Genomic DNA, 25,350 nt, shown 5'->3' with positions numbered 1-25,350 from the left:
GGTATATCGGAATTGGTTCAAACAAAATATATAAATGCACAAAGTTCTTAAACTACTCATTCATATATATTGAGGTGGAGAAAAGGGGAGTACTACTTATTAAATATAATTTAAAGTCTAATTTTTTTCATCGCCAAATACAAAATAAAAGTTATTGGGGCATATACTTCAAGTTTTTTCCTTTAATAATACGGGTTTGCCATAAGTTGGTAGTATATTTCTATAGTAATAATAGCTGTGGATGGCGGAGGTAGACATATTTCATATACAATAGTAGGGCTTGGACTAATCCACTGAACACCGAGAATATTGTCGGTGGGTCACAACAATATTGGATCGTGAGTCCAATTTCTCCGTTTCTAAAATTTATTTTTAAAAATAATAAATTTAATAATAATAAATTTTTCTATTCTTTGGAGGGGGAGAGATGCACCTCCATGCTTCAACTAAAATTTGAAATTGGAGTTAGTAAAAATTGTACTTCTCAGTATGTATTTAAAAGGTTAGTCTATCCAACCCTTGTATATATGTATAAGTAACCCTTGTATAATTTGCTTTACGTAAAATTATAATATGCTATTTTACTACATTGACCGCCTCCCTCGCGTAAATAAAATATAGATTCTTGGTTAAATAGTAATATTTAGTAATTTTTTATGATTAGTCCTTTACATGGCTACAAAAAATATAGTATGAAAATTGCAAAATAAATCTCTACGTTTTGTTATTTATAATACTGAGTTAGTACTGTAGGTTTTTCAATTACATTTCTAAAACCGAACATTTTTCGTTATTGGTTTTAAGACAAATAGAATAAAAGATAACTTTATTAATATCAAATTGTTCACTTTAAAATTTTGATACAAAATTTATTGCGAGTAATTATTTTGATAAAATGTCATGTTATTTTTAGTTAAATATCTCTTACTGATCCAAAAAAAATCTCCCATATATTATTCATTATATAAAACTAAATTCAATTGTATTTATTATACTAATATTTGGTTAACTATTGACCACTACACCCAAAGAAAAACCTCAATCAAAATTGAAAGAGAAATTTTATCAAGGGTTTATGATAATGTTTTATTAATACGAACAAAATAACTATTCTTATAAATAATTATTGTTCAAGACAAGAAAAAAAAATATCATATTGATAAATATATCATTGATTCAATAGTAATGATATATTTATCAAATTGAACAATGAATTTATTATATAGATCGAGGTTTTTCTCTGGGTGTAGAGTTATTCCCTCAAGTAGTTTTAAGGTGATAGCTCCGGAAGGTATGTCTTCAATGAATAGTTTTAAGTGACCTTCGTTTAACCATATTGAAACTATGTTGTCATAATAAAATGATCGTAGGCGTTTTTTTTTTTTTGTTGCTGTTTAAAATTCAATACTATTAATACTATTAACAAATATTAATTGTAAACCTAATTACATCGTTAACATGCAAGTAAACATAATACAATTATTTTAATAATTTATCTTACAAGAAAAATCATGTTATATTTTAATTTTTACATTTGAAGTGATTAAAAACAAATACATAGGTATTCGAAAGCTACACAGAAAAATATCCTCCGGTTGATCAACAAATGCATTATCAAAGCACGTCCAATAAACTTCTTGTTAAACGAATCATATTTTTTGTTAATTTAACTATTATATTTATTGTTTAGAGAAACAATAAATTTATCAAATTAACAAATAATTTGTTAAATCAATGAATAAAAATGATTAACTAATAAAAAATATTATTGGACGTATATTGATAAAAATTTGTTGATTTTACAAATGAGTTTCATTAATGTAATACATTCGAATTCTTTGTTGTTTTAAAGCTTGACAAGTTTAGCTTATAGATGGAAAAAGACTTCGAACATATTTTATGAGAAAGTATTATGAAGAATGGTAATCCAGGTTAAACACTGAGATTTTATATTTGAACAGTGATATATATATAAACATAAAGACAATCGAGTGATCGACATTTGTCCACATCGACTTAGGGGTAAGGCCCGTTTATTCAACTCGCTGTACACAGTAGGATAGCAATATGATCATAAGAATAGGATGCTATCAGTAGGATAACTTACTAGGTTGTAGTATCACATATGCCCAGCTAGTATAGGATTATTTTCATAATATCCTATTCATAAAATCAGACGGTCTAAGGTAAAAAAGAATCAAAAATAAAAATAATTAAGCATAATAAGCCTAATACTTATGTCTACATAAAAATAACAAATATATATATATATATATATATGTATTGTGAACATTTTCCAGTTTACAAAATATACAATTTCAACAAACTACACTTGAACTCTGAATCTAAAGAGTCACATTATACATTATATAAATATAAAAATTGACATTTATCAATAACATTGTCAAAAATTAAAAATTAACTATTAGATATCAAACAAAGTTTAAAAGTAGCAATTTAATTATTCGATGTATACTGTCCGTTGCTATTTTCTTATTAAATAGATAGTTAAGTAGTTATTTTATCAAGCCAACTTTCATTATGTGGATTAGTAGCTATATTAAATAATAACTTGTTACAATGTAATTATTTTTGTTGCATAACCGTAATATTATCAAATAAAATATAATGTGACCATTTAAATATCAAAATTATTTTGATAACCTATTTACTATAAATTATACATAAAATAAATTAAAGTAATGATTTTATAAAAGCTGTTTCACTACACGATCATTATAAAATTAATAAATTATTATTTTTACGAAACAAAATTAGTAGTTCTTATTTAAACAAAAGATGCATGAATTTTGATGTTAAAATTTTTGCATATTTGTATAGATTGTATTATTTGAAATTGAATATAGTTATAGAATATATACAAATTTAATATTAAAACATGTTATTATATTTGAAATAGTTTCTAATAAAATTATTTAAAGCTTAGCTGAGTGACATTTTAGGGGTGACCATAAAATTAAAAAAATTAAGTGGACATTTTTTTTATATGAAGCTTGAATGGTATTGTTTTCATTATAGCACTAATTTTTACTTGTTTTAGATAATTGGTTTCACTGATATCATATGGTTCGCGGCAATTTAGAACACACACACATAGATAGTAATAAGACTTTGAGGTTGTAAAATAGAAACATACGATTTGGTAGACCTCAATGTGACTTTTTAAGTGTTTAACCTCTAATGTCCCAACCTACACTGGACTCCAATACAATGTGATAATCGCTCTGTTATATGCTTAAAACAAGTTGAGGAATTTCAGAATATTTATAAATAATAAGTTTCTTAAACTAGGAAGTTAATTTTTGTTTGTATTTGTCTTAATTACCTAGGTTAGTAATAACAAGATTTAATTAAATAAAGATTTGATATGTAGCTATTAAATTCTACAATATCAACAGTTTTAGAGTATAAAACTTTAGTGCATCGGTGACAAGAATGTTTTTTCAAAGCAAACCTTGAAAAAATTTTCTTAATTTTTTAGTATTTATTAGTAAATACGAGTTTGATTACTGTCACATTTTGTGACCAATATATATTTAGAGATAGATGAAATAGGTTAGTGCCTCGCACGACTTTTAGTAGGTGGAATTTTTTTTTAAACGCTATTCTTTCAATCAGTAATGAGGGAATAACACCAAAAAATTGTTGTTTTTTTAGTATCAATTTCTAAATTAAAAATTAATTTAAAAAAAAATCTTAAATTCTAAATACCAGATGAGTAGCTTTTATTAACTAACAGTAACGGCACAAGCTTTTGCTGAGGTCTGGGTAAAATAAATTACCATTGATACAGAGCCTATAATATAATTTTGAACTCAGGGGAAACTGCTTCTACTACCCCCTTTGCACCATCTCTGATAATTAATTTTTTGATGCATAAAGTCTTCAGACTGTATTCTCCATGAACTTAACATAATTAACTCAAAATTCTACGAATTCGCACAATCATTTAATTTTTTATTTTATAAAAATAGCCGATAATCATGTGATGAATATTTTAGGTTAAAAACAAACTGAACAGATTAAACATTGAAGTTATATATTTTATTTGCTGTTACTTTATACAAATATTTATCTTTGAACACGAAATATAATGAAATGTTTATCTAGTTTATTGAAGAATATGATCGGTTTTAATTATTAATTTTAAAAAATAGGAGGAAGATGTATACCCAAAATATTAGATTAGTATAGAGTTGTTGGCAGTTTCTTAGTTTGGTTATACCGTATATGGCAACAAGATTGGTGATGTGAGAAAACAGCTTAGTATCTTGATAGGTTGCGTTCGATACACATGTTTCATTAAATTAGGCATCCGTTGAACTGACCACCGACTTGTTTATGGTAACTTTATAAAACATGCATTGTGCATACAACAATCATCGACAACATATCTTGTTCCTCTGACCGGTGCGTCGAATGATAAAACCGCCGTTTAAATTGTTTTAACGTTGTACAATATTTAAATGCACCATATTGTTCTATAAGTATATTTTATTAAATTAATTATTTTTTTAGTCGTGTTATAATAGATTTGTTTAACAGATTATACTTACCTGCAAACAACACATTGAGAATATATTGAATTTCTAATTATATACAGCTTCATTATTTATACCACATAAATTCCCACGTCAATAAGTGAGTACATGTCTTTCTTTTAATTTGCTATAGTTATGTCATAAGTTATCTATACATAATTGTGCGATTTTACATGTGTTTTTATCACTATAAGGATTTAATCAATACATAAAAAATGTTTAGTATTTTATCACTGCGATCATAGTCGTGTGTACAGGAACAACAATGTTTGTTTTTGCTTTCTGACTAGTCTAATTTTATTAAATTGGACAGATTACAATTGGTACTTAATAGAGTAAATGCCAATTTATTTAGGATTTAACGGAAAACTATCACATTTTATGATAAAATTTCCACTTCGATTTTAAAAGATGCGTTTCTAAAGGTAAATGCCTTGCAAATCTGTATTATCTCTCAAAAAATATAGCGCGTTTAGATAAGACCATTAGTTGGTAAACATTTTTACTGTCCCAAACCTGATCCTCTACGTCGTCAATGGAATGCAATGTCCAAGAACATACTTGATATTTTAAATTGACAAAAAATATTCTACTTTCAACATTTTATTTCTTTACAATTCGTTTCTTTGAAGTTTTTTATATTATGTCGAATCATATTCGACTAGAGCAAATGGTATTTTCGATCACTGCTTCACTAGCATATTAACGTTCTTCAAATATTTCTTTATACATTTTATCAAATAAATATTTAATACGATTTGTTTTAATAATATAGTGTTCAATATTTAAAAATAATAGGACAATAAAAGATTAAATTTATTAAATTGTTATATTTATATGACTCATAAATTATATTAATTCTATACTTGCATTCAAATTTAATCATATGAGTTATCATACTTTTTTTAAATATGAAACCGTGATTCTACATGAAAATGATCAATAATTACTTGTTAGAAATGTAATTTAATATAATTTATTTAGCGCTGATATAATTTTTTTTAAATCTATTAGAAATTATAAACATCAATACCTAAAATCATCTATTTTAAAACACATATTAGAATTTATATAAAAATTAATTAATTAAAAAAATATTGACATTTGCATACGGCAACGATAGGTACTAATAGGTTAATTAACTGATCAATTTTTAGTGAAAGAACATTCTCTTGGTCATGTTTTTTTTTTTTTTTTGACGTAATTCAAAATTGGGAAAATTATGTAGCTAGTCATAACGAGATTGGCTAAACTAATATTAACATCAACAAAATATATACACAGCAGTGTTCGAAAAATAAACAAGTTTTTGTTTTATTAAAATTTATGCGTTAATGACAAAAAAAATTGAATAGAATATTGTATCTACTAGTGTTTTAAATACGTATTAAACATGTTTTAAACAAGTTTTAAACCTAATAATTAATATTTTATTTTAATTAATTTAAGTTAATTTATGTTAATTGGAAATATTTGATGAAGAACTTAAATACTATTGAAGTATATTATTTAATAAGTAATACTATTTATTGACGTTCTTTTATATTTATTTTCCAAGAGTTGGCTTACCTGTTTAGGATATCAAGTTAATCTATGTTATAATTTGTGCTTGAAAGTTGATGAACTTTGCAATATTATATAAATTTATTTTATGAAGTTTGCAAATAGAATTCGAAATTTTTATTTTGTATCAGTAATTATTTGGCTATTTTTTTCTTTTAGGTCAATTTTTGCACTTAATTTTATTATTTTACAATTTTTCAGTAAAAAATTAAAAAATTATGTTTTTATCAACAATTAACTGAAACCTAAAAACTATGTTAAATTATTCTTAAGTCTTTGAAATGGTTATTTTTTGTTTCATAAGTCATTTAGTTACTTTCAGAAGTAATTTTTCAAGGTTTTTTAGGTTTTTAATTTCCAAACCCTATTTGTTATATATCCTTCCTAACTAAATTTTCATGATTTCTTATCCCAGATATAATTTACTAAGTCACTAGTCTAGATATTTTTAGAAATTTACAATAAAATAAAAAAAATGTGAAAGATATTGTCTAATAGAATAATTCATTTTATTTATCTTAAACGACGAATAAAATGGGAATTCCTATAGGGACTTTTATTTACGATCACATTGATTTTTTTATCATTCTTAATGAATTTTGAGTATTTTTGTAATATTCATAAATGAACTATTAATGTCTATGAAAATAATTTATTCTGTCGTATAAATGTTAGTATAATAAGTAGGAACAATTAGAGAACGTGGATTGCAAATACTTTCGTTCTTTAAAAGGTATTAGCGAATATATTTACATGATAGTTTATTGTATACAACCTAAATCATACAATCAAAGGTCAATAACTAGTTAAAATGTACACAAAATACTGTTATATAACATTTTGAATACAAATCGAATACACCAATAATATGGCTTATGTGTTAATCTTTTTTCTTTTAAAACAATTTGGGATTATTTTGGATGATTCATAATTTTCTTAGATAATTAAAATGTGCTTATTTAACCACGATGGCATACGGCTTATAGAAAATTGTAATTCTATAGCTTATATCCAAAAACAGTTTATGAAAATTTTTTTCACGTGTATAGAGAAGATTTTCTTTTGCATAACAAAACAATACGAATAAATTTTAATTATAGTTTGTTTTTTGTACTTCAAAAATTTTCCTAAGGAGCTATTAATATTTCAAATTTAATTTTGCTCTACTGAAAAACCAATTTCTCACAAATATCTAATTCTATCTATTAAAATTAAAAACTTTTTATGTTATATTTTATTATGATTCAGTATTTTAGTTGGTTTATTACTAAATTTTAGGAGAGGTATATTAAATAAACTATATAAAAAAAATTGCTTAAATTATTATTGGGATATATTTTGGCTGAAATTAATTTGCTCATTGCATTCACCTGACCTGACCAGTTAGTATACAACTTTCGCTCAATTATTCATGTACATAATTGTCGAAAAAAATAGTTTAAAAACACAGAATAGATTATTCCTAAGTAAAATCATATTCGTCTGTTATGACGTTTTTGGAACGAATGGGTATTTTTAAAAAAACGGGTTTTAATTTTCATTTAAAATCATTATAATTTTGGTGATGTGTTAAAAATGATAATTTCAAGCTGTTAACTTAATAAGTATTCTATTTTGTCATCAAATATTGAGTAATCTTATGTTTGATTTTTAAGTAATAGAATAATGTCGATAGTAATTATTTTTTTATCATATAAGTAGAGTCTAAATAATATAACGACAAATTTAACAAGCTGTTATATCGGTTGATTTAACAAAATGAGAACTAAAAATTAATTATTGTTAATTATTATAATTTATTATTGAGGCCACTTTAAAATAACATTAGCTCATTAAACTTAAAAATAATGTTTATGATTTCTGAAAATTCATGAATTACAGTTTTTGATAGTAAGCGTTTCAATTTCTAATAAATTCAAGTATTGTTGGGAATATTTTTAACAGTTAATTTGTTTAAAAAAAATTGAGCATAAATATTTTTTATTTGAAAACTAAAAATTTTAAATCATGTTTATAGAATTTCGGTCATAAATATTTTAATTTGGTACTAACAAAAATTATCAAGTTGTTTGTGAAATTATAATTACATTTACTGATAACTATTGCATATGATTTATTACACTGGATAATTACCTTATTAATACAACATTTATCCATTAAATTAATATTTACTTGTTGAAAATAACTTTAATGTGATTTTTTAACGTTCGTTCCTTATTATTTTACTTTCAAATGGTACAAGGATAAGTCAACTTTGTTTAATCAATTACGTTGATTGATTCAAGTTAATTATAACAGAAATTATTTAATATAAAATTTGATCTATTAAGAAATTGGTTTAAAGTGTTTTAAATTTGAAAATCTGAGCCGCGGTTGTTTTTGTAAATTACAGTCTATCCGATTTAATATAAATTTCTTTTTAAAAATAATAATATTATATGTTTTTGGTTATTATTTGTGTTTTGGTTCATATTTAGTATTAAAAAGTTATATGTACAAATTTATAATATGGAATCTAGTTGGTTACCATAGGCTATATAATGTCGACGGCCTTGGAATAAGATGAATACACCAGTTAAATAATCAAAGAAGTAACGGAAGGAACTATTAACACGTTATTGACTAATTTTGACTAGACCAGTTAGTATATAAAGGGGTCCTCCAATAGTTATTTTTAGTTGATAATAATCTTCTGTATCTAATTTACCATATTATTTCTTGTTTACTTGATAAATATATCAACAGGTATAATTTTTAACTTTTTTAAATGTACTATTATGAAAATCTAACATAGACTAATTTACAATATGTATTAGGGTTTCGTCTTAGGGATGTGGTATATTTAAAAAAATGACTCACTTTTTCCTTTAAACGAAAAAATTATTGTATCTACATATTGTACGCTAATGATATATTAATTCAAATGGTAAAAAGGTATTCTAAAACTACGAATAAGATAGCTAATAATTTGTCACATAAAATCTTATACCTTTAATATATTAAAAAAAAAATATTAGATGTATATATCTGTTTTTGTATCCAAAAACTAAGAAGTCAAAAAAATGGATTTTTAATAATTTTTACAGAAGAGATGTTTTTTTGTCGTTTTCTAGGAAAATTTTTACTCGATTTCATTTAGGAATTTTGTTTTTAATACTTCAAAAATTTCAAAAAGATTTTCATAAGACACCATTGAAAATTTTAATTTGTTTTTGTTTTCCAAAGAAATTGCTAATAGCAAATAACTATTATCATCAGCTTTTTTAATGTAGTCACATATATTATTTTTTATATGATTTATATTTACAGTGGTTACAAAATGTATAGATTAATAAGCAACGGATTCAAAAATAAATATAATGCAATTTCGAATGACCTTCATCTGGTGTATTTTTCTTCATAATAATTATATAATTTAAAAAAATATTATAATTATTTTACTACAAAAATATTTCAATATTTTTTATTCTAAAATTCACATTACAATAAAATAAAGGTCAAGTTTTAAATAAAAATATTAATTTAGTTTTCATGTTAGGAGCAACATGTGAAATTAAGCAAAAATAAATTTTAAAGTTTTCATTAGACAAATGGATATTTTTAATCTTATAATTTGAAAAATGTAAAATAACATGTAAAAATACTTTATTTGACGATGTTCGCTAGAGCTGTTATATTTATTGATCTTTTATGTTTTGGAAAATCCTTTTACAGAATATACTAAGTTTTATTATTTTCTTTTATGATTTTACTAAACAATGGAAACCCAAACAATTTAATAAACTTGGTATGATGACCACAATTTTAAAATGTTAGGCAATGATAACGCAATCAATTAATAGTGTCGCATTCTATGTATGTTCATAGGTATTGTACTATCCTAACTATTGTTGTGATGTGCTTATAGTAGGCATGACTAGTAATAGGAAAGGGCGACTCTCACTAGATTCACAATGTTGAACATTTTACGTAAAAAATAGGAATTTTAATACGTCAATTCTATTTTAAAATGAATAAGCAGTATACAGAGTGTTGAGTAAGGAAACGTGTAGATTGTTATAACCAATGTAAACAATAGAAACCCGTTACCTTACTTACTGAACACTCAGATTCAATTCTAAAAGAAAATAAAAAACAAATGTACATTATGTATCAGTATGTGTGATTTATTGTTTTTTATACTTTAGCAATAAAAATAGACTTGTTATGACTGNCTGAACACTCAGATTCAATTCTAAAAGAAAATAAAAACAAATGTACATTATGTATCAGTATGTGTGATTTATTGTTTTTTATACTTTAGCAATAAAAATAGACTTGTTATGACTGACAATGAGTTCAAGGAGGAAGTAAAACTTATATAAGGATGAAAAAATCCCTTACTGACCAGTCTGTTTAAATGTGCCTTTAAATTGTGTCATACCGTTCATTGAACGTTTTTGGTGACTCTTCTTAGATAAAGCATCTTCAGTTTTAGTGGTATTGTAACGATTTTATATTTTATACGGTGTGTATAAGTGTCCTCAAATAAAGATCACAATCGTTAAAAAAATATTGATATACAAAGAAGCTGATGATAGGCTGGGAAGATGTTCAGTAATGTAAAACTTATGTTTCAACCTCATTTTACTAATTTTACTCGGACCCTCGTACAACGTTTCTCCAATAACAAAACGTATTCTAAAAACCCCTAGACTCTACCAATTACTCATTCTTTTACAATTACTCGCCTTACTCTCCCTTTTACATATCTTTTTTAGAATTAAGATACTATTGTTCGAGCAAGTGTTTGCAATATGTCATTTAAGTAAATATTTTTTTAAAGGGTGCGTTGATTTCATTTGTGTTTTCATTAAAATATTGATGTTTTATTTAATAAAACATGATATTAATTTTGTTAATCTGTTTGTACATTTTTATATTCTTTTTAGTTTTACTGTTATTTAAAAATTAATTTTATTAATATTACTTTACAACATTCTTTTAAAAGTCTAGTATAGATTTTTATGATATACAATATAATGTATTAATGTATAAAACACGTTTTGATTATGTAAGCTTATAATTGTTATTTAAACAAAATCCTAGGTGTTTTAAATTAAAAAGAAGGATTACGACTTCATTTACTGAACTGATTTGTGTTCAGCAAACACGTATTCCAGACTCGCACCGTCCGAAGGATGGTGTGGCCAAAAATATTAGCTGAAAATTAACATTAATCATTTATACATTTAAAAATAAGTGAATTATGTAATACACGAGATACTTAAATTTATAATTGGCCAGAATACTTAACATTATATATTCTATCCAATATACTCAACGGACGCTCAATATTATTTTTTTTGTTACACAATTAGGCGCAATATGTTAAAATTACATTTAAAACAACTAAATTGAAAAATATAATTAGTTTAATAAGTCATAAAGTACAGTATTCGCCTTCTTTCATTAACTAGTAATTTTTTTATAAAATTGTATTGATTAAAATTTAATTTATTATTTATAAATTATTGTAAACACCAAGTTTATCGTAAGAAAAAATTATTCAAAAGGGTGATTAAGGGTAAATTTCCAATGTAAAATGGGAACCTATAGTTATTTTTTTATATTAAATGGAGAATAAAATCTTAATTGGTCGATAATCAGTTTTGTAATATTACTTTTAAAGATATCGAACATTTGATGATTTAGAAAATATCAGGAGCGACACTATTTTTACTATAACACACAGATAAGATCTTATATGTTGCGTATCCCGTTTGCCTATAACTATAAATTATTATTTTAATTATTTGCAATAATATAACCAATTACTTATTGACTAGCCTGTTCTTGTTTTTTTCGTCCCAAGCGTTATCTATTGGAGGAGCTTTTCAGTTACTACGACTTTAACAGGTAGCCAAAATAATATTCGTATGAGTAATTGAATAGCGCCATCTTTCTCACCACGCACTCGTGATGATATTGGTATAAGAAGTGCCGGTATATAATAAAAAATAATTACATTATTATTAATAATGTAAATTAGCAGGGTAACTTGGTCAATATTTGTGGTTATTTCACATATAAATATAATAATTTTTGTCTTATACTTTTCTGTTTTACTATGTCTGAAAAATTTGATGGACATATATGAGATATTCGCAATTATTTTATCATTAAAATTTAAGATTATTTGACAAATATTATAATATTTATATTATTTTGTGAGTTTAAAACATTAAATAATACAAGTTTTATACGTGTAATATGTTAACATTATATTTTGATGAAAAATATATTTTAAATATTGATTAAAACAAAATAGACCTTTTAAAAATCAATTGTTTAAAAAACATGTTTTAATAACTCTGTTAAATATTTAAAAAAAAAAATATTTTGATTACTTGTTAAAATCTATTCTATTGTATGGAATTTTGTATTTCAAAACATAAAATACTTTTCATAAATATTAAACAATTTTTTTTCATTTCGCTATTTATATTTATCATACTTAATCACTTGAAAGCCACTACCATAGTACTATTTATATCATGTCTATGGGAACAACTTAATCACCTGTATAAGATGTAGTATTATAATATTTGTCTTTGATAATGTTATGCCGATTAAGAAATGATAGCGATGGGAAACACGTTTGATACTTAATGATAGTCATGAAATTCTTTGGTTTCATCATCACAAATATATTTCTGTGATTTGTTGATGGAATATATTATATTTTAGTTTAAAATTATAGATATTATATAAACTATAAATATTATTTTGGTGGCCACAATTTACCACCTAGTTACTGGATTTAAATATCAAAATTTTGATAAATAATTTGGTTTGAGTTATATTAGATTAGTAATCATATGTAGTCATAAATTAATTGTTTCAATTAATGTCTATATCGTAGACATTTATTTTCAGGACATTATTATAATTTTTAAATAATTAAATTTTTATTGATAATTTAATGAAAGTATACATTTATTTATTTTAAGAAATAAATTATCTAACGCAAATTTCTTTGATTTTTTTATTTTTCATTTAGTTACCTAGCCTAAAATGTCAGTTATATCTGCCACCAACAACCAAAATTTTCATTTTCATTAGTCACATTCATTATGACATCATTAAATACTATATACACGAAAAACTGTCTAATATAACTCATGTTTACTCTTAAAATAAACACTACTACTATAAATTATTTTTGTTATTATTACTCAAACAACAAAAATCAACTTGATGACCTCAAAAATAATTGTATTCAATTGTATCATAAAAAATATTATAGTAAAGTTTTTTTTTATTAATTGCTCATTATTTTTTTTTAACTTTGAAGTTTAATGACTATGTATAAATACTCAGTTATTATTATTGTTTTATTCTTATTTATTTAGTGCTGAATATGAAAAACAATACAAATGATATGAACTGAACTAGAAATTTACAATTTAAAAAATTATGACCAGATAATTGTAGTTTTGTTTATATATAAGACATGTTTTGTATTAAAATTAAGTTAACTTGGAGAGATTATTTATTTAAGGGTTAATTTTACTTGGGAAGATCAAATTACTGGATATTCTATATATTAACACGATAGCGTTACAAGGTTGAGTGCTATAAAAATCTAGTATCACATTTTCATTTAACTATTGAAAACATAATTATCTCAGCTTATGTTTACGTTGATCTTAAAGTGTTTTTATTTATATTATTACGTAGCAGTTAAAAGTGCTGACAATGATTATTAATACTGCTGTGTCTTTAAACGAATTATGCACTGTTGTTCTTGATACATGAATGTAAATTAAAAAAAATATAACTATATCATGTTACAGATTTAACAGCAAAGAAATGTCGGCTTCATCTTACACGAAACATCTTATTAAACCTCGACGCTGGCCAGTAACTATTGAGCCAATGCTGTTCCTATATTTTTTAACGCACGTTTTATCAAGCATAGTAACCACCAATATGATTTATCGGAAAGGTTGTGATCCGTTTGCTACTTCAGAACCAGACTTGCGTAACTACACATGTTTGCGGGTGGATAGTGCTCAACAGGACGTAGCCATTATCAATTCTTGGAAGTTGGGCATTCAAGAATTTATAGCTCTAGTGTTCATCATATTTGCTGGCCCGTGGAGTGATAACCACGGTTGTAGAAGGCGACCATTAATGTTTATACCCGTGGTCGGCCAAATCGTGGGCGACGCTGCGAATTTGCTTTTCGCCGTGTATTGGCAAGAAATATCGCCGGCTGTTACTGGGATAACATATACATTATTGACGGCCGTCTCTGGTTCAACGTCATGCTTTTTCATTGGAATGTATTCTTATCTATCGGATATCACTGATAACACTAATAGGACTATGCGACTAGGATTCGCTGGAGCTATAGTACCGTTTGCTTCGACTTTAGCTCCAATATTATCTGGTTACTTAAATGTGGCAATTGGATTTAAGAATTTATTCATATTGAATGTCATTCTTAACATCATTGGATTGTTTTTAGGCAGCCTTCTGATTTATGAGTCATCAGAAAATAAAAGACAAATCAAGTCGAATTACAAAAATACGTTCAGTCTAAAAGTCGTAATGAAAAGTGTCGGAACTATTTTTACCGAGAGAAAAAGTAACAAAAAACTTGTTCTCATTTTGATGATCATTACATCACCACTAACAATTGCTCCATTTTTGGGTAAGCTGAGCATTATTTTTATGCTAAACGTCTATACTTTAAAATTATTTACGCACAAAATATTTTATATATGGAATAATTGGGTATCATATCGGAGGCTCATTGAGAATTTTTTTTTGAAATTGTTGAAATATTTTTTTTTATTAAACTAAACCTCCATAATTACGCCTCTATATCAAGTATTTGATGGGTTATTTAATCATTTTAAATAGAATGTATGTTTTATACTACAATTAAGTAAAAAGAATGTATATTATATAATATATTATTAGAATCAGGGCTAGAAACCGAAATATCAAAAAATTCGACTCATATTGAATTTTTTAAAAGAATTTAAGGTTCCTAATTGTAGAAATCAAATGTAATATGAAATCGATTTTAAAACCTTTAACCATACCAAAAAATTGACCTTATAAAGTTTCTTCTTCTTTTTTTTCGCCTTTATCCCAACTACTTGGGGTCGACCACCCTAAACTTCCACTTGACTGACACGATCTCTTACATCATATAAGCAACATCATAAACCCAATCCAACCTTTTAAAGTAAAATTTTTAGTTCAATTAAGGCTTTAAAGATGTTCTCATAACAATTTCAGTTTATGTAATCATTTTTTCAACAAATACTTAAAAAAAATATGATTAAGATGAACTGATTTATTAGATGTAAAAAAAACTGCCAAAAACCGAAATTATTTTGATATTGATATTTGTAAAATACATTAATATAGCATTAGCAATCTTTTAAACATGGTATTCAGGGTAGTATTTACTAAGGCAGAAAATTCAACATGAAAAAACTCTGATGACTGAAAAAAAGGTCATTGGAGTAGTATTTTTTAATAATATACAAATCTCGTTATTCAACATTTCTGTAGCTACTGTGCACGAGTACTAAATAATAATTATTTTAAATGTAAAGTACATATACAACTGTAATAATATCGTACTGGGTGGGAGTATATTAGTGTAAATCATAATTTTAAAGTTTACAGTATCTTAAAATACCAATTAAAATGAAAGTATGTTAAACAACTTTTTGAAATTTTGATAATATATTATTAGAAATGTTAGCTACAAATTTATGAAAACAAAAAAAAATTATCGTTTCCTGTTATTGATGGAAAATATAATCTCATTACAATTTTATAGATTCGACATCATACACTATTGCATTTTAAAGGACGTCATTTTTACCGTAAGAAATCATGTATAATTCAAAAATGACAATGCTTATTACACTAATATACTCATAGTACGATATGTGTCTTGTATGATTGTATGGATATAACCATACTACTTTTTAAATATATAATTTTTGAAGGTAATATTGTAAAATTGCATTAAATTTTTATGTTTTGTTACTACTGCAGGTGAAATGTCGTTAATGTATTTGTTTTTATCAAAAAAATTTAATTTCAATGAAGTTTCCTTTAGTTTGTTCTATTCGTATAAGATGAGCATAATTGTACTTGGTAAGGTTTACATTTTAAGTATTCCATTCTTTCACCGAAACATGTATCATTTTTTTATTATAATAATTTTTTTTCGTGACTAAATAGTGGTAATGAAAAAAAAATCTCTTGACTTGTATAATTTTGTAACTGGACGATTCATGTATTGGTACTTTAATTTTAATTTTTAACCTTATTGATTTTAAATATTTATTTGATATATCGTCAGCTTATGTTAACCNAATTTTTAACCTTATTAATTTTAAATATTTATTTGATATATCGTCAGCTTATGTTAACCTTTGTTATATTTTATAACTTTGTTTAAAATTAAACTGAGAANTAACCTTATTGATTTTAAATATTTATTTGATATATCGTCAGCTTATGTTAACCTTTGTTATATTTTATAACTTTGTTTAAAATTAAACTGAGAAATCCCTACTGATACTGGGGCCAGATGGGATGGGGTTGAAGTGGGTTAGATCGTCTCAGTAAAAATTATTTATGTTAAGATATTTTTTTTTCGTTTGGAAGGGGTAATAATATTTTTTATGAACAAAACCCGTAAAAATGAAACCCTAACTACACCACTGTAATGTATGGGGCACCTTAAAGCGCGGGGGCCGGGCCACGTGCCCCGCCCTTGCGCCAGTACTGTCCAGATCCGGATTTAGGGGAGAGCTGAATGGGCTGCAGCCCAGGGGTCCACACAAATTTGTTATACATTGGTATCACAAACATGATAATAATTGTTATTTAATAAGTAAAAAAATATATTTCCTTATTTATGTATAAGGGGCCCCCACAATGCATTCCGCCCAGGGGCCACCACATACCTAAGTCCGCCCCTGGTACTGTCTATCAGTGTAACTAAAAGATACAACGTTTTAATTCTATAATAAAGTCGAGTGTTTCTTGTTTAGGAACGTTAATTTCTTTGGGACTCTTTAGTCGTCTTCTCCGCATGAATGATGCCATGATTGCTGTAATCGCTACGGTTTTTGAAATAGTAGCGTCCACCGCCTTTTTGTTAGTTAATCAAAACTGGCAGTTAATGTATAGTGAGTTTTCAATATAATTAAAAATGTACAAATAAAATATATTAAAAAAAATAAATGTATTAATTTTGTTTTATTAATTGAAATATAAATATACATTTTTTTAGTACCATTGTTGGAACTGTTCAGAGGTGCATCATTAGCTATTACTGGTTCTATTGCGTCGAAATGTGTGGAATCTCACGAATTAGGTATAATTAACAATTGTCTATTAATTATCACAAATTTATGTTTTCGCAAAAAAATTGTTATAATTTTACTATATTATTGTTTCAGCTTCTGTAAACTCGATCAAATATACTAGCGATAGCTTAATTAAAATCATAATACTGCCATTGTATAATATTGTATATCACAACACATTGGATCAGTGGCCAAGTGCCTTCTTTCTTATAAGCATAGTGATGAATGTTCCTTGTCTGTTCCTGTTTTTGTAAGTATTCTGTAGCTTGAAAAGAAAAATAAGTATGTAGAATATAAATTTTTTTTTAATCCGTTTAAAATAATTTTACTGTATTATTATTATTATTCTTCACTCTCAATTAAAAATTGACAATATGATCAGTTGACACATTTCCTAAATAATCATTTTAATTTAATTAAAAAATAAATAAATAACGAGATTTTTGTAAATCAATGTATTCATATTAACAAGATACTTACATTTTCTAGGTGTATTTCATTATTTATTTATTTATACTTTTCAGGTATACATATTTTTTGACCCGAAAAGTAGCAGATCCAGCTCCTAGAGAAGAAGAAATTCGTAAACTGAATGAATTAGAAGACAAGTAAAAAAGTGAACTGAAAATATGTGATCAAATCAATGAAATTTTGAAAATTTTTATTAAAGGGCTATTTTGCCCTTGTTTCCTAGAAATCTCTAATTATTCTATTCTACTTGATTTTTTGTTAAATTTTTTGTAATTTCAAGCTTCTATATGTTTGATTTTTTACACCAATATAGACATTATGAATTTTATTAACATTTAAGTACTATTATAGTTTTCTTTTTTAAAAATAATGTTATTAAATGCTATTTTACAGTAATTTGTTATTTTCGAAAGTTTTAGTTATACATAATTATATATATTTTTTAGTTAAAATATGTTGTTTATATTATAAGCCAAAAATCAACTTAAAAAGTTGCATGTTATAGAAATTAGTACCCTAAAATTAGTTTATTAAATTTTTTTGTCGTCAAAATTAGAAATTAAAATGTGAAAAATTATTATGTTTTAATTATATTTTTAACTGTTTAAAAACTATTAGTATAAGTAACTAATTATTGATTAATAAATTTCTTATCAATAATTGACAATCAGCTTTTATTATTTATAAGGAATTGTAATTTTTTTTAAATAATATCACTATAAAATTTGCATTACTTTTAGTTCAAAACAATTAATTAGTTAGTAAGTTTAATTACTGTTCATCAATTTGGTGTTAAATACATTTTATTAAAATTTTTATTAAATAAATTTACAATTAACGTTTGAATTTTAAAATGAAAGAAATGAACATCTTTTTGATCGATATTCTATTAATAAATTTTCCATTTATTCTAAATTAAAATGTTCGTAAATAATTTTTAAAATTGGTGTAAAATAGCATTTAAACTATGTAAAATTACTGATTATTACCATTTGCATAATTTTAATCATTAAATTTACATTATCATAATCAAATAATTAACAATTTTTTCTAAAAAAGAAAACTGAAATTAGTATTAAAGACCAAAATATTTTTTTACTGAATATTATATTATAATATTAAAATAAGTCTTACTAGTGATTTTAAGTGGACATTTTTATGTAAGCAAATTTCAAGTAATGTTATGTTTTCCTATTAAATATTTTTAAAATTATTTAAGTTAATTACGTAATGTATATAATCAAAAAACTATTGAATTATTATTGTTTATTTTGGTTTGTATAAAATATTACTAGTTTTTGTATTGTAAAATTTTTGTAATTATTTATTTTGTTTTGTATTTTGAAATACATTATACTGTTGTTTTTATCATTTGATAATTCGCTCTTTTATTATTTGAAGATGTTTATTGAAGTGGTTATATCGGAATTTCTACTTTTGTAGCTTTTTAACTAGATCCTGCTATTCAGAATTTTTTAAAAAATTTACTGATTTTACTATTTTGACGAATTCAACGTTATTAGTATTTCGTTTGTGTCTAGTTCTAGTACATTTAGTTATAATTTGATTTTTTTTTTCTTTGAAATCTTAAAAAAAAAAAAACACTTTATGACCTAGATTGTTTTTAAATTAATATATCCAGTAGTCTTATTGTCATGATGTAGTTATATGATTATAAAAACTTTCTATTCAAAATTCATAAAGATATAAACAATTTTTATTAAAAAATAGTTTAGAATTGAGTTAATATTTTAGACTAAGTGTTATTGAAAAAAACATAATAAAATCTATTAACATTCATTCGCGAGATCATTTAATGTATTTGATGTATTTACGGTATTTACGAGGATTAAATTAATTTTTAAAACACGTTTTTGATTTTGTTCATTTACTCACTACATTTCTATTGTAAATTAGTTTGCTTAAAGTACGATATCGACGTTGTAAATATTATTTAATTGATGATTGACAGGTCAAATATTTCTAATATACTGAATGTAAAATGGTAATATAGAATAATTCAGACCATTGATATTTTATGAATTGTGAGCAATTAAGTCATAATTGTTACCTAAATTGGCGCGGATGGGATATCTTCAATGAGATATATTGTGTATAAAGCCTACTGAAACTTAAAAATAGTTTTTTGAAACGTGTTGCTTTTCAAATAACATTGAGACTTTATATATATGTAGTGGTAGAGTATCGCTTATTTTTTAGTTTCTCTGAACTCCGGTAAGATTAAAAAAATATCTTTATAGTACATAAATGATACCTGCACATTTTGAGTCTAATCAGTTATGGTTAGCACGTACCTATTTGAACTTTTGCTTTTGATTTCGATGAAACGTTTGCGTTAGTTTTGCAGGTGACTCAATTAGCAGCGATCTTATATCATTGAGTACTGATTAACAAACATTTATTTTGTAAATGGGTAGATATTAAATTGATTAAAAATTAATTTTTAACCATTTTAAAATTTTATAATTGTCAAATATTTTTTCTTTTTTATAATTCTCAAAGTACAAAAAATAGTATAAAAATTATATATAATTTTATAGCGTATTAAATATACAGAAATGTTTATACTGAATAACTTCATTATTACATATAAAAATTATGTGTGTGTTTTAAACACACTAAAGTATTGAATAAGCTATAAAATTTACAAATCTCATTGTAAGCGAATTTTGTCGGTATTTTCATTATATCTGTTACTTAGTTAAATTTTTTCCTTGTATTTTTACCTTATTATGAAGGTTAAAAGTTCTAAATCTAATTTATAACTTAAAAAATTTTGAGATTCATTAAAATTTATTTAAATGAACAGTGAAAAACTCTTCTAGTCGTTTCATACTTTTTACAATTTGTAATGGATTAAAATGATTTATGTATATACGAAAATTTAGTATTTATATGAATATATTAAAATTGCTATAAAAGAAGTAAATATTTATTAGAGAAAATCTAATATTTCTATTCAAAAAGTAACAAAATGTTGTTTCAAACTAAAAAAACCCAGAATAGTGAGGTCGTAGCATAGTTGGGTCCAGTATAGATTTAATCTGACAGTAATTAAAGTCACTATTAGGGTGGTCCTTAATGTATAGATGCGGAATTTTTTTTTTCAAAATTTGATCGGGCTACCCCCGGAATTTGTTCAAAACTATAAAAAAATAATTTGTGTCAAATTTCATTAATTTTGGTCAACCCTAAGCCGTGCCTCAAGAGAGTTGAAAATTTAATCATGAGGGTAGTTTTTCAATAATTGTAGTTTATCTCAAAATTTATGATTTTTTTACATAAAAGTTTATAAGAAAAAAATCGTAGATATGAATATTTTACATAAAAAAGTTATTACTAAAAAAGTCATAAGTCAAATAGTTACCTCGCAAAAGTTAAAATTTCAACCAAATATATGTTTAAGAGTAAAATTCTGAAATTTTCACAATTTTAATATATACGATGAAGCGTTTGCGTTATAAAAAAAATGCTTGAGAAAAAGTTGTTTTAAATTAAATATTTTATATTTTTTGTAAAAAAAAACAGTTATGAATTTTTTAATTTATAAGTATAAGTTAAACTTAAACTTAAATAATAAGTTTCGTTCTAAAATATTTGTAAAAAGACAAATCGATCAAAAAAATTTAAAGTTTTACTTGTCACAAAATCTTCTATTTTTTTATTTTTTATAAAGTTTGATACTTCATTGAAGTCCAAATATATGCGTTTATTTTTTATGACATAATATTCTTCCCCATCGAAATTTTCAGTATCAATTCTTTTAATGTTAAATGCCATTTTAGTTTTTGTCTCATGTGGAATATGTTTATCGAAAAATGCTAAAGCAATGTTGTCTGAAGTTAAATACCATAAATGGTTAACAAATTTTTTCAAATTATTTTTAGGTAATTCTTCATCTATGGTTTTGTATTGGAAAATATTTTTTAAAAATTCTAAATCTTGTCGAGGCGAAAAAGCAGCAATTGGTGCATTAAACCAAACTTTGATGTACAAATTAACCAAGAAAATGCATATACTCGAGATTGAATTATAATCTTTTTGTGTCAACTTGAATTCTTCACGAAAAATAAATATTTTAAGAGTATAAAGCGCTTTTGACATCCATCGAGCATGGTGAATCGCTCCTGGAGCTCTAAATAATACACCTCTAGGCGGAACTCCATTTAAAAAAATTACTGTTAGCTCAAGAAATTCTCTATAATCTTCTCTAAAGTGGGATAGTTTTAATTGATTTAAACAAAACTCTAAAATATGATCAATAGAATTTTGCAATTTTTCAAAAATAAATCGATCATCGATACCGGACTTGTAATTTTCAGTATTAATTTTTGGCCAAGACTTTTGAAAACGAAGAAATAAGGAGACATTCGGTCCTGAAGTTATATCAAATTTTGTGTCAAATGTACATTTTAAAATATGATGATGACACGGAAAGTACAAAATGTTTTTTTCTAACCATTGTTCTAACAAAGCACACGTACCTCCAATCCTGCCTAAACGATAATTAATATTACTATTTTTATTTTCAATTAAATTTTGAAGGATACAAAATTATAAATAACAGTTAATATAGTTTTAAGTAAAAGTAACAACACGAAAAACGGTGATTTTTTACACAAAAATAATAATTTTCGTTTAACTTCAACTGAATAAAATAAACAATTGTTTTATTTACCTGTGTTAGTGACTGTAGTATTAAAACACATAGCTTTTACGTGGTTTGTTAAACCCCAATCGACCAACGTTTGATATATAGCCTCAGCCTGTGATTTAGAAGTTCCGTTTAACATCTTTAGTACTGCTAATAGTTGGTCATTTCCATTATTTGAAATAATTATAGGTAGTCTATCAACTAATTGTTTACTACATAAATCATTTAATAATTTGCCGTCCCAATGTAAAACTAAGGAATTGAGATTAGTCACAGAAAATTTGTCGCGAATTTCTGTAGCTAAATTCCAACGTATTTTTTCACGATGTCGTTTATTTGATGACCTATTAACTATGATATCATTGACATTATGCCCTAATGATTCAGCCACTGCAATTATAATATGCACTGCGTCTCGGTCGCTTATTTTGCACCTATTTAATGCTGAAGATAACTTTACAGTCATTATGTCTATTGTACCTTTTTGTTTTATGGAGCTTGATATTGGCAAAACATTAGTTTTATTAGACGGAACCGGTGAAAAATTAATATCTTCTAAATTTGATATTTGATCTTTAGTTTTTTTGACATTGCCATCAAACAAATTACTGAAGTCATCATTGTTTACAACTATAAAACAATATCAATTAATCAATATAATGATGTATAAATCGTCGTAGATAATTTATAGATCGTAATATTTTAATCTAACTCACAATCATCAGGCAAACTTTCTTCTGTGTCGTCGCTTGTAGAACAGAATTCCACAGTTTTAGCTAAAATTTAAATAAAAAATGCATATGACTGAACAATACTATACTATTCATTGTTTATTTATAACTCGAAATACTTACTAGTTAATTTGAATTCATCTTCATTAAGTTTTTTTTTTTTCTAATTCTTTTAATTTTTTAAATTGCTTAAATTTTTTTTTTGTTAAGTTACATCAACGCCAATAAGTGATCCTGGACGACCTTTTTGTTTTTGACTTATTAAAAACTGCTTGTCTATATCAATAGTCCTCATGTCTAATGCATCTGCATTAGCAATATCAAATAGCTCATCAAAACATTGTACAAATTTATTTTCTTTATCTACCTTAGTATTTGTACGCCGACTTGAATTTTTGTGCAAATTACGCCATGTATTGTACAATTCCTTTAATTTTGGTAAACAATTACGAACTTCTTTAGTAGGTATTCGAGCTTTTTGCCAGAATATCAATGTTTCATCGATCACTAAACGCGCACTATCACGAACACTCAAATTAACTTCTCGAATATTAAAAAATAATACCGATAAAACTTGTTTATTTGATGGTAATTTACATCCAACGAGTTGATGTGAACTACTACCAATTAAATAAATACTTTTTCGTAAATTTCTTTTAGTCTCCATTAAATAAAAAAGTAATAATTGAGTTTAAAAAATCATAAAATACACAGACTACAGATTATCTCGATGAAACCTCAATGTTAAACTTAACGTTTATTATTGATGTAAAGATATGAACTAAAATGCTGTAGTTTATGATATCGCATGTAATCAACACAGTTAATAATAATAGGTATTTTTAAGTAGGTAATGTCCAATCTGACCATACTATTTCGATAATATTTATACCTTGTAGAAATCAACAAACAAAAATAATCTATTAGTTTGTCAATATAAACGTATGATACTATAATAAAAAACTCTAGAAATGAAATTTTATTTTGTGATCGAATGAGCCGTTTTATGGAAAAAGTACTAAAGACAAATCTTATTGAAAATTTAATTCAAAAAATATTTTATCATAAGATATATTTTCCTATCGTTAATACTTTAGGATATAATCGCAAAAATCTACGCAAAAATAAATACGCCCATTTTTTTCATTTTGTTACCAAATTTCATTAAGTATTGATTATTACTTAATAATAAAGATCTTTAAATTAAATAATATATCTATATATATATATTTAATTTTTTATTACTTTTTAGATTTCTTTTCTACATTAATTATGATGTAGTATAATATAATAAACAAAATATTATTTGTATAATATAAAAATAAAAACATATTTGTTCTTATTAAATATATTTTAGCAAAATGTTATCTTATCGCTATTTATTTAAATAATTACAAATTTCAAATAAGTACAAAAATATATTAAAAAATTAAATTGAATTACATAATTGAAAAAGAACAATTAAAAATATTTATAGCACAAAAAATCTTTAAATAAAAAAAATATATGCACCGTGTAATCATTGAACATCCAATGACAAAAATATTTATTAGATCTTAAATAAAAAAAAAATTCAAAAAAACAATTTTTATGATTAGAACAACATAAAAAATATAATAGAAAAAATAATGTACAAAATGAGTGATAGAAACGAAACTATTCATTAAATTGAAAATTCTTGAACGAAAGTTCACAAAAATTATTACCAACTTGAAAGTTGTTTATAATACAACACTGTTGATTTTTCAACAATTATAAGTCATCCTTAGAGTATAGTTCAATAAAAATTTGTTTAAATTAAATCTATAGTCTCTGCGGCAAAAAATGTAACAGTTATAAGGTAAATTGCTTGGTCATGATTTATCAAAAATAAATGTTTAGATGAGTTAATCAATTGAATCTAGATCTTTTTGATCGTTTTTTTTTTGAAACTTTCTTTGTGGAGCTATTCG

The 25,350-nt window shown here is 24.7% G+C and overlaps 2 protein-coding genes across 3 annotated transcripts; one reads left to right on the top strand and one right to left on the bottom strand.

Annotated features, from left to right (window-relative positions):
* The first annotated feature begins 4,226 nt into the window (after positions 1 to 4,226).
* On the top strand, positions 4,227 to 18,434 carry LOC126904675 (tetracycline resistance protein, class A-like). Of its 2 annotated transcripts, XM_050683892.1 has the most exons (8): positions 4,227 to 4,508; positions 4,567 to 4,662; positions 13,964 to 14,826; positions 16,197 to 16,298; positions 17,204 to 17,341; positions 17,446 to 17,529; positions 17,615 to 17,771; positions 18,046 to 18,434. In XM_050683892.1, exons 3-8 carry the CDS (start codon positions 13,980 to 13,982, stop codon positions 18,131 to 18,133), a joined length of 1,416 nt encoding a protein of 471 aa, XP_050539849.1. In that variant the 5' UTR covers positions 4,227 to 4,508; positions 4,567 to 4,662; positions 13,964 to 13,979; the 3' UTR covers positions 18,134 to 18,434. The 2 variants fall into 2 exon arrangements, with proteins under 2 accessions (XP_050539849.1, XP_050539850.1); XM_050683893.1 differs by having other exon boundaries at positions 4,229 to 4,662.
* A 2,197-nt stretch (positions 18,435 to 20,631) lies between these two features.
* Positions 20,632 to 24,289, bottom strand: LOC126904967 (uncharacterized). The gene is made up of 6 exons (XM_050684371.1): positions 23,766 to 24,289; positions 23,522 to 23,704; positions 23,384 to 23,443; positions 22,692 to 23,297; positions 21,652 to 22,509; positions 20,632 to 20,648 (listed from the first exon to the last, which is right to left on the bottom strand). The coding sequence occupies exons 4-6, from the start codon at positions 23,131 to 23,133 to the stop codon at positions 20,632 to 20,634; spliced, it is 1,317 nt and encodes a 438-aa protein (XP_050540328.1). The 5' UTR covers positions 23,134 to 23,297; positions 23,384 to 23,443; positions 23,522 to 23,704; positions 23,766 to 24,289.
* Between the last annotated feature and the right edge of the window lie 1,061 nt (positions 24,290 to 25,350).

Source organism: Daktulosphaira vitifoliae, unplaced genomic scaffold (genome assembly GCF_025091365.1).
Source record: "Daktulosphaira vitifoliae isolate Bord-2020 unplaced genomic scaffold, ASM2509136v1 Scaffold_4, whole genome shotgun sequence".
NCBI classification, from domain to species: Eukaryota; Metazoa; Arthropoda; class Insecta; order Hemiptera; family Phylloxeridae; genus Daktulosphaira; species Daktulosphaira vitifoliae.
Note: the sequence above shows the minus strand (reverse complement) of the source record. Positions and strands in the feature narration are given on the sequence as shown.